General features: G+C 39.0%; 1 protein-coding gene across 1 annotated transcript; it reads right to left on the bottom strand.

The window, feature by feature from the left end:
* On the bottom strand, nucleotides 1-11,218 carry LOC149069088 (sialin-like). Its single transcript, XM_089250743.1, has 10 exons — nucleotides 11,102-11,218; nucleotides 8,525-8,736; nucleotides 8,194-8,427; nucleotides 7,916-8,099; nucleotides 7,493-7,623; nucleotides 6,311-6,460; nucleotides 3,243-3,375; nucleotides 2,948-3,103; nucleotides 2,767-2,852; nucleotides 1-308 (listed from the first exon to the last, which is right to left on the bottom strand). The coding sequence occupies exons 1-10, from the start codon at nucleotides 11,136-11,138 to the stop codon at nucleotides 117-119; spliced, it is 1,515 nt and encodes a 504-aa protein (XP_089106869.1). The 5' UTR covers nucleotides 11,139-11,218; the 3' UTR covers nucleotides 1-116.

Raw genomic sequence — 11,218 nt, 5'->3', positions numbered from 1 at the left:
CCAATATGAATGTTTTATTTGCTCATATCTACAATATTATATACACTATATTTACATGCCCAAGAGAAGTGATATACATATATATGTACAGTGAAAAGTGTTTCATTCAACAAGTACTAGCTCTTTGCCTCCAGAGCGATGGCGACTGGTGTCTGTTTGTCGGAAGCGTCCTTGTCATTTGTAGCCACTTGCCCCGCGAGTCCCCAGGGTTGCAAGTCAGCCGTCGCAAACACCGCGTAGACTACGCACGCCAAACAGTAGATGGCTACCGTGATGTAAAACACCTTGTTCCAGTTCTCGACTGTGTTCTGGAAATAATATAATACGCACATCAGAAATATCTACATTTTTAAATCAAAGACGTTTATGTATGGCAAGGATCCCTAGGGGCATGGGCAGCTCCTACTTCTGAAGGGAGGGGGCACATTATAGTTACTAACCTCAAAAAAAAAATCTGTTTTTAAAATTGAGTAACACCTTTTCCGGGACAGGTTTTTGGTGACCTTGTTTAGTTGATGTACTAACGATATATCTCAGAAACTGGTATCTTTGTTAACATTTCAGGGAAATAGAGGGGAAAAAAGTGTGGGCCACAACGTGGTTCCGAATCAAACGGGGGATATTAGTGACTGAATTTTCCTTTTCATTCTGATTTTAATTTATTTGATTTTGTTCTTGGCAATTTCATTCAGTGTTTTGCCATGAGAAGGACGTTTTTAAAATTAGAAAAGGGCCCCAAGTTTTTTCACCTGCTCGAGGTCCTTGCGCCCATTCGCTCAGGTGTATTTAAATGACTAAGCCCGTTATTACTCACTACTCATATCGCAATAAAAATGGTCGAAATAGACAGCCAAAAGGCACTAAAATTGCCTAAAATAGGCACCAAAAAATATAATTTTTGAACGGAAGAAAAAATATCTGAAAACAAAGGCATTAAAAGTCCAAAAACTAGCTGAAAAATTGGTTGAACTTAATCCGTCTATTATTTTAAAAATATTTTATAATACAAATATACAAATATACAAATACAACGCCACAACAGGCAAATTGCCCAACGAGGTGGCTGACTTAAGAACATCATGGATCCCCGAGCCCCTACCTACTACTGCTACACCCCACATGCACCCCCCCCCGCGGAACCCCCCAACGAATCGGTAAATGCGGGAATGTGCGTGTACGTGTAGTGCAACCTGACGTATAGTTTGTTTCTGTGTAATGCTTGTTATGTGTAGTGCTGTCATCTGTCCCCAGTTTTACTAACTATGAGTGAAGTGTTATGGTTGAATGATTTACCGTTGTAGGACTGTTGCTCTCTGTGGCGAGACTTTTTAACGGGGAGATCGGCTCGCATTTGCGCCTTGAAGTTGGAAACCACAGAAAACCAACTTCAGCCGACCACCGATAATAATTGCATTATTATCCAAGTTAAATTGATTTTAAGCAAAAAATAAAATGTTTGTAGATCCACAGAATTACGCCAATTCCAGGACCGCCATTACCAGACGCAGAGGTCGGTAGAGAAAATGGTCTGTGTTGCTAATACTTCTCGTTTATTTGTTGAATTATTTGCAATAATTTTTATCATTTCTATGGTTGAAGCATGGTTATCTCGTTCCATTTTTGTGGAATATTACGACGTATGCGGGACTCCTTCAAGCGCGTTGCCCTGTGTGGCCGTATCTGCCGCCGACCCCTGGGGGCGACTCTGGTCGATTTAATTGAATACCAAATATGTATGCTTAATAAATAGCCATGGTGTGCTTTGCAGTGCATTTATGGTGCAAAAAATAAAATCAAAACAATATGGGTCCCAGAGCCCTGTCTGCTCCTACCCTGCCTTGTGTGAGCCGTGGCGTCAATTCATGACCTCTTGGGACAATCATCGGTCCGCTATACACATATAAAACGTGAGACATATTATGTGAAACCCGTGGAGAAACCAAAAATTTCTTATTTTTCTCTGCTTCTGTAGCACGGGCTGCGTTTCTCTGAAACAAAATCGTTGAAGTCTAACTACACCATCTGGTTAAAGAAAAGTAAATGCATGGCAACACCAATCTCTCAAATCATTAATTCGAGATCGAATGGGTGCTGGAGAGCTTTCTGATGGTAATAGATACTGAGAGTTCTGAATGCTCAAAATATCCAAGTTTTATAGATTATTGGCCTCTGAAATTTACTAATAAACTTAAAACTATGTTAAAAAAGGCACATTTATGGCACGAAAATTTCAAAAAATTCATTTTTACCAAAAAAGTTTGGATATAGGCAAAAAAAGCATTTATGTGTGGCATTTCGCCTGAACTTCCGGGCTCTATAAATGACGATACGGGCAGCACTTGCATCAGACGATCTAAAATATATGGCATCTAACAATAATAAATATACGTTTCTAGAGTGGCCGTATTTCATCCACAAAAAAGGCAGAAATTACGGGTAAATACCGCCCATCACCAGTTTTCACCAAACGAAGCTGATATACATTGACAAAATCACCAATGGGTTTGAAATAAACCGTTGAAAAAATGGCCTCACATCCTACCGCAAGGGCCCCACGTCTGAAATCTTCAGTGGACCCTCCAGAATTTCCCACGGATCCCTCTGAAGTATATTTATGGGATGGGGGGGGGGGAATAAGAGATGGAATTCATCTCGGGTTCCCCAGATGGAGTCTTGTCAACTCCCCCCCCCCCCTCCTGTATATTGGGGCCCTTGAAAGTGCAACAGCGCAAATCTGCGGTGAATGTAATTGAAATGCACGCTCACTCCAGTTGCAGTCATGTATCCGACAACGGCTGGTCCTAGGATTCCACAAAGATTCGCTACACTATTCGTAATTCCGTACAGAGTTCCTGCGAATAGAAAAGCACAGACGCTTGATGAATATCACACCAGCTTACGAACAAGCAATCAAAAACGCGGATACGTGGATGATTGAGAATCATACCAGCGAAATCAGGACTCATGTCAACATGAGTTACGTTGAATCCGGAGTAAGTGAATCCATTCAACGCCAGAGCGAATGATATTAGTCCTATTATGAGGAACGGGCGGCAACCAGACACTGTGACTACTACTAGGCACGCTGCCGGTCCAAGAAGGCCTGCAAATAAAACATGGGGATGAATGTAACAAATCTACTACCCACACATCAGCTGCTGAATGAACACGAACGTATTAAAAAGCAATAAGCAGTTAGCAGAATGGGGGGGGGGAGGGGGAATGATCACCATATTACTTACCGATTGAATTGAAGATTTTGCGGATTGTGGTATTTCTTAGCCGGCCACGTTTTCTGATCTGATCGGCTAAGAAGGAAGCTGACCATGCACTGATTGCCTGAACCAAGTACGGTACTGCCGATAACAGTCCATTCTGCATGATAAACAACAAACAGAAATCAATGCTGATGCTGTCTTATAATAAATTGTAAAATATACGAGTTATTAGACTTCGAGATCTTCCATTATCCATAAGACAAAACAATTTATATACAGAATAATAATATTTGTTATAGCAAATGAAGAATGATTAATAAAGAATCGAAACAAATCTTCAACTAGATTGAGTACCCATTTTTCGGCGACTGAATAATATTGACTTATACCAATACAAATACAACGCCACAACAGGCAAAATGCCCAACGAGGTGGCTGAGAAGAAGATGGATGTCATATATTTGGAAAAAAAAACAGCAACCCAATTAAAAATGCAATTAACACAAATTATAAACAATATATACACATGATAAAATATTATACAATGCCAATAAAGAATACTTAAGGTTGTCTTATTCTAAGTATGGACAGAGCTTTTCGATTTACCCCAACATGTTTATCGTATTTATTTTTAAACGTGTCAATTGTGTTACAATTTACTACATCCGGGAGTAAGCTGTTCCATTCATTAACAACCCTATTAGAGAAAAATTCCCTATAAAATTTCACCATAGCCTTTCATTGTCCCTCACCAATCGATAACGGTGTCCCCTTGCAAAGCAGTCGATTGGCGGTGTACTAAAAGTTCATGGTCCATCCTATCCATCTCATTGAAAATTTTGAATACTTTGATCATATCTCCTCGACACCTGCGTTCATCCAATGTAAACATATTCAAAAAATGAAGTCTCTTCATAACTCAAGCCCCGTGTGCCAATAAGGACACGCGTAGCTCTTCTCTGCACCCCTTCAACCAAGTCTATGTCCCTCTGTAGGTATGGTCTCCAAAACCTTACGGCATACTCCAGTCCAAGACGAACTAAGCCTCGAAAAAGCAAAAGAATGACTTTATGAGAACGCGAAGAGACTTTTTTGAAATGAGACCAAGCAGTCTATTCGATTTTTTGACCACCGTTGAACAATGTTCAGAAAACCTAAACAGCTCGTCAATGAGAATTCCCAAATCGCTGACCCTAGTTGCATCCGGGATAGTGACACCTCTCAAATCGTAAGAGAACCGTGGGTTGTTCGAACCAAAATGAGCGACCATGCACTTATCAACGCTAAACGTCATGCTCCATTCATTTGCCCATGCTGCAATCCTGTTTAAGTTGGTCTGGAGCAACTCCCCATCGTTTTGATTCCAGATTACCCCCGTTAGCTTCACATTATCTGCGAATTTGCTAGTAATCACATCGATACCCTGATCGAGTTTATCGATAAAAAGTGAAAACGTATGGGGCCAAGGACACTTCCTTGAGGAACTCCACTTGTGACGTCTGTCCAACCAGAGAATTCCCCGTTCACCATAACTCGTTGCGACCTATCTCTTAGCCACGATTCTTCTATCCAATTCAGCAAGTTGCCCCCAATTCCAATCTCGTGTAAACGCTTCAAGAGTTTACCATGTTGGACACGATCGAATGCCTTCTGGAAATCAAGGTAAACAACATTTACATTTTTGCCCTTACCCAAAGCCTTCGTCACGTGATCATAGAAGCAAAGTAGGTTAGTTACACATGACTTCCTCTTCCTGAACCCATGCTGATTATCCGACAATCAGCATTATTGAAAAAAGTTTTAGTTACACTGCTCCAAAAATATTAAATAAATACCAAACTGCTAATCATACTAATAAAAGATTGAATTATAATATTTTTGATTTTGCGAAGAGCATTGTATTTGAAACACTAATACAATAGAAATATTTACATCGAAAAATATTTTTTTCTGACTTTTACAATACGTGTGTTTAATTTTTGTGCATATCTATCATAAATATCTACATTTTCAACAATTTGCATGAACACTAATCAAAATTCGAAGAGATAATACTATGAACAAGACGTAATTATTGTTTTAATTTGAAATTTTTTTCAACATATTTTTGTGACGTTATAAAAATCATAAATCATAAATTATTACTGTTTATTGTTTATGATAATAGAACAATAATGCTTGCTTTAAAGGTTGCTTTAATGTTTGCAATAAAGGTTGCTTGAAAAATAGAAACTTAGTATTACAAATTATTCGACCTTCTGGAAGAACAAGTAGTCCCTTGAGGGTCACAGAGTGGGTGTATATGTAATGTCCATTTTTGTCTTTCTTTTGTATTTTGTAACGTGTTCTGTTTTGTAAAAAGAAAGAAGAAGACGATTACAATTTCATTCAACTTAATTACATTGCCTGTAAGTGAACATAACTAATTACAACATGAAAGAGATTGTACAATTAACTTTATATATAGATTCTCTTTGAACTTTATCTATTCATTTAAAGGTTTGTAGTTCAGTTTAATCATGTTGATCATTTTTGTTACACCATGGTTATTTCTTGCACACGAGGGCAAATTAGACAGGGACCTACAATTTATTGCCGATTCCGAAAGGCAGCGTTTTTTTTTACAAACCGAGAGGTTGGTTGTTCTTACCCCTCGATGTTCAGCTTTAATCCACACTAGATTTCTCAGAATTTATGTAGTTCAGTTTAATCACACTTGAGAACTTTTGTATTTCTGTTTAATCAAGCCAGATGTCAGCACTGTTTTCAAAGATATTTTTATCGTATTCAGTATGTATGGAATAATGCAGTAGATGGCAGCACGTCATTTACATGTATGTTTAATAAAATGTTTAGTTTAGGAGTAATGCATTAGCAATGTTTAGGAGTCGCCGAAACGAGCTCAAAATATACAGTGCCTTTAGTTGAAAAGTATGAGAAACTCATGTTGCTTGAGAGCAACACCGTCAAATAAAGTGCAAAATTTACTTACATGGACTCTTTCTGGAGATTGAGGGGCCAAGGTTGCCCCACAGAATATTTGTGACCCTGATTCGAAAAGCTAAAAGCCTAGAAGAAGAAAAAAAACGTACCGCTTTGATGTTGAAGTGCAAGACGTTGCCCATATAACTCGGTAACTCAGTCAATAGCATCAGGAAACCGAAACTATCACCAAAATGGCAAAGAGTCAGAGCCCAGACGGGAACTGATGTGAGGATTTTCTTCCAAGGAACTGGTGGTCTCTGCGTAGACAAATACAGGCATTAATGTCGGACACTATTTAAACGGGACGTGAGAATCATTCATTTATTATTACTTAAAAATTGAACTTCAGCCATTATGAAATTTTACACATTGTAATAAGTGAATTCAGCTTAATTCAGCCATTATGAACTTTTATATGCTGTGAGCTTACTTTGGTTTAAACTCGTTCCGATGAATTTGATGAAACATTCTCAAGTTTGTGGAATTTCAAAAATAAAAATATTTGGGACACATATTCAGCTGAAAGCTTATTGTAGCAAAATATAAATGGCATCACAGGTTCGATATAGATGATTGTTTACCAGCAATTGTAACGATTCAGATTCGAACAAAATTGGCGGCACAGTAATGCCCGGCTGAAATTGGTTTTCTGTGGTTTTCCAATTTCGAGGCAAGAATGCGATTCGGTCTGTCATTTGAAAAAGGCTCTTCGCAGAGCAAGCAGACCCACAGCATACTTACGTAACATGAAAATTCAAGCATTTATCATCTTAACTTCAATATATGACACGAAAAGTGTCACAGAATACGAACACAGAACAAGAAACAAGCTCAACTATGACAACATGAATACGAATTAAACGAATAAGCACTTGTTAAAATCTGGATTGTTCTTACAATGAATTGGTGTTCCGCGGGCTTCTTGGATAATTTCAATCAGGCCTACAATATCTGAAAGGTCGAAGACCCCCTGCGTTAGGGGCTACACATAGACTCATAACACATATTCCTTCATGTACTGATTCGTTAGAAATTTCGCAGAGGAATATGTAGGAGGTGTATGTACGGTTAGGTGGTAGTGTAAATGTTTTGAACTTTTTTCAAGTTGCCATTTTTCAATAACTTTTTATAATTTCTTTCTCTGAAAATTAATTTATAACGAGCAAATGCCCCGAGACAAGTTCTTCGACACCGAGATATTTGGCAACCCCAAACATATGTGTCGGATTCCCATAAGGAAATATTTCAACACTCATCTGTATTATTTCGTTAATTCCACCAACACTTACCCGATGAGGTTTTTGCTCTTCCAGACCCTCTGTTATATGGAAAAGCTCTTCGTGGCTGATCCAGGGATGATCAGCTGGGGAATCGTAGACGTAGATACACCAAAGCAGGAACCACAAACAACTTATGGCACCTGTCGGGGCACAAAAACATTTTTTTCAAAGCTCGTTGATATTAACCCTTTAAAAAGTACAGCAGAAATCACTGACTCCCTATAAATGATAAATATATTTCAATTAAGGAGGCTTTCTCCCGATTTTCAGCCGGTGCGATGTAAGGGTATAAGGAAAAGTGCTTCATTGAGAAATCAGTTTTGCAAAATATTTGGGCTTGTCAATGCTAAAATACAAGGTTTTTAAGTAGGCGAGATATCTCGTCAACGTCGCTAAAAGAGTTAGTATAAAATGGAATACGAGATACGTTACCGAATACGTAGAACGCCGATGGCCAACCACCGAGAGCGTCAGAGCTGCAGAGAAGACCAGATACGGGCATGCTGATGACGTTGCCGATTTGGCAGCCCGTGTACACGATGGTTGTCAGGCGGCTTCTTTCATACTTTGGCGACCATTTGCTGATGAGGGCGTTCATCGCAGGGAATGTTACCCCCTGAGCGAATGTAATTTTAATGATAATTATAATGATCGAATGAAATGACAAATACAAATTCCATTGAAATAATTACACCAACAGTTTTCAATACCTCGCCAAGACCTTCGAGCACCCTGACAGTGATGAAAGCACCGGTACCCCAATTGGCAGCCAAAGGCGTGATGAGTGACAGGATCGCTGTTACCAAGACTCCGCAGCCAAACAGCCACTTGGCACCGAATTTCTCCGCAAAGAAACCACCGGGTAGCTGAGTGATAACGTAGCCATAGAAGAAAGATTCCAAGATGACAGCTTGTGTATTGGTGTCCCAATTGTACTGGCCTCCCTTGTAAAATATCCAATCAGAAATGGTCATTCGAGTGAAAACATTTGATGGAGCTTCTCTTGATCAGAGCGCAACAACAAACGTCACCTCCACTCACCTTTTGACTCATCGTGAACGTCTCGTTTTCGTTTGATGGGCATTCCTGGTAGTCGACACTAGGCTTGGTGACGGTATTTGCAGCTGTGTGGTTGACCATCGCCACCAGGGCTACGCTTAGGTTGACTCTCATGGCGTAGACGTTGAAGATTCCCCAAAATCCTAGGAACGTGACGATGTATCTGAGAGGAATGCGACAGGAATTTTTCGAGCCTACGCAAATAGATGTGAAAACTTGATCTGTTGAAAAAAATCTGAACTGGCGTTACATTTTTCTGCACGTATCGTATTATCCGTGCCAGGTTGCCACATGGGAAAACGGCTAACTACGCGCCAACATGAGATTAACTACGAGGTAATTACGCGTTTGGGGTCATTCAAGTATTACGTCAGAATCGAGGGTGGGAGGGGAAGGGTTTTCGGATTTGCTGACTTTTGATGACAAGGGGGAGGGGAGTTTGAAGGTTGCTTACGTAATCAATCACCCCTTTTTGAAGATATGATGTATTCTAAGCTGTTGACGAAATTTTGCTCACAGGGGGGAGGGGGGGCCAGTGTTTTGCTGACTTTTGATGACGGGGGGGGGGGTCAAGAATGGCTGAAAATCTGCTTACGTAATACTTGAATGACCCATTTCTCCCACAGAAAAGGGAGGTTGCTATAATTCCCATTATTATTGGCACCATTAGTGGCAATTTATCTCCCTGACACGGATAATACATAAATACCAATTTATATGACACTTGTACGGCATCACCAAGAACAGCGTGTTGAGGGGAAGTATTTGAAAAATAGAATGCGTTAGAAATGCACCGTTTGCTGCGTTCTGCTTGAAAAAAAAAGTGAATTTTCAATCAGACAGAATTTTGAAATTAGGAAGAAATATTCGCAACGGATGGCGCTGGATAAAACTGAAATACAAATCTTCTCAAGATATCCACCATCTGCAGCAACAACATGATTCAGAACAAAGTTCTTAGAAACCCGCGCAAACGTCTCAGCCAAGATATTGAAACCACAGTACATTTAAATTTATAAGTGTCCAGCGAAATCTGGTAGCGAACTTTGTAACTAATTTTGATATTCCGTCTGAATTCAATTCAGGAGATCACGGCCGGAAGGTTTGCATGGGTTTCTGCGAAATTTCGTTCTGAGACTATACCATGTTGCTGTTGATGCAATATTTCGAAGACAAATTGTGCGATTGGGCAGATTGAATTGAAGATCGTGAGGATTGGGTCGTATTTCTCAAACAGCTCTTTCCTAATCAGTTAAAAAGCAAGCTGACCACGCACTGCCTGAACCATGTAACGCACTGCCGATAATAGTTCGTTAGATAATATCACTTCGTGATAAACAGCCAAACAAAAATCTGAATGCTGCTCCCGCTATCTAATAATACAACACTGCAATAATAATGTACACATTGCTTTGAAAATATTTTTTATACGAGCATTTCAGTTCGATCGGCATGATGGCAGCACTATAGCACACACAATGAAAACTTTATTAGCATATAGTATGTTTAGATGAACCACATTTTCTCAATGTGCGCATAATTATAATAGAGGGGAAATAATTCTAGCATGAGAAAAATTTAACAATTCATCAAAATATGTATAATTTCCTTACCGATAAGGTTCGAATTTTTATGCATTCACGTAAACTTTTGTATTCGGTTCAATCATTAGAGATGTGAGCGTATACGTATGTCTTTTCCGCCGTGCAGCGCCATCTGTTGCGAATTTTTTTAAACTAATTGTTAAATTCTATCCACTCGGCTCAGTGATTCTATCTGACTGAAAATTTACTGTTTTTTTCCCAAGCACCTCTCAATGCAGCAAATGGTGCAATCCTAAATCCCTTTCCGCTCTTCAAAATTTTTTTTTTTCAAAAGAACCCGTCAATTTTGGGACAACCATTAAAAATGCACGCATGTCGTACATGAAATCAAAACCGTTTTCACAAACATTGAAAATGATGGCAAATTTGGATCGTGATTGTAACAGTTCTCGTACGAATCAAGAGGATCACATTAACCCTTTCCGGCACGCAGTACGCAGTCTATTCAGGCCTAGAGGAGTACGCAAGTATCATTTTCTAAAGATTGCACTTACCGTTTTACTTTTGTGCAAGCTTTCCGTGTAAGAAGTTGGAACTTATACAGAATAAGGAGATTAGTGTACAGACAACACAAAATAACAGAAATGTATTTTTTCCAGAAATCATTTTTATATCTAAAAAAAAAATATTTGAAATTTGAATCTATTTCTTTGAAAAATAAAGGTTTTCAAAAAATAAACACAGGCCAAAAGTATGGATCGGCTTGTGTGGTGCTGTGTTATCTTGTGTTGATAAAGAAGGGTCAAGGTAATCCTTAAACTAATTTTCGTTATATTTATCGTTTATTTTCAGTGTTTTGAAAGAGAATTTTTATGTGTGCCCAGACTGGGCACGTCTGAGTCGGGAAGGGTTAAAGAATGAAAAAAAATCGATAAATTTTCAAATTTTTGGCTTTTGAATTTCCCATCAGGACGGCCATGACAACATTTTTAAATCTAGTAAATGAGAAACTCACCGCATTCCTCTTCTTTCGAAGAACTTTTTGGACACATCTTCGTTACCAGGAGCCGGAAAATTCACAGAACAAACCCTCTGGAATGAGTGAGATGAAGTTACTATTGTAACCTACAAT

This window comes from Pholcus phalangioides, unplaced genomic scaffold, assembly GCF_987345545.1.
Source record: "Pholcus phalangioides strain wild (caught in Gottingen) unplaced genomic scaffold, Ppha-v1.0 ptg000024l_1, whole genome shotgun sequence".
NCBI lineage: Eukaryota > Metazoa > Arthropoda > Arachnida > Araneae > Pholcidae > Pholcus > Pholcus phalangioides.
This window is presented reverse-complemented; position numbering and strand designations above follow the sequence as displayed.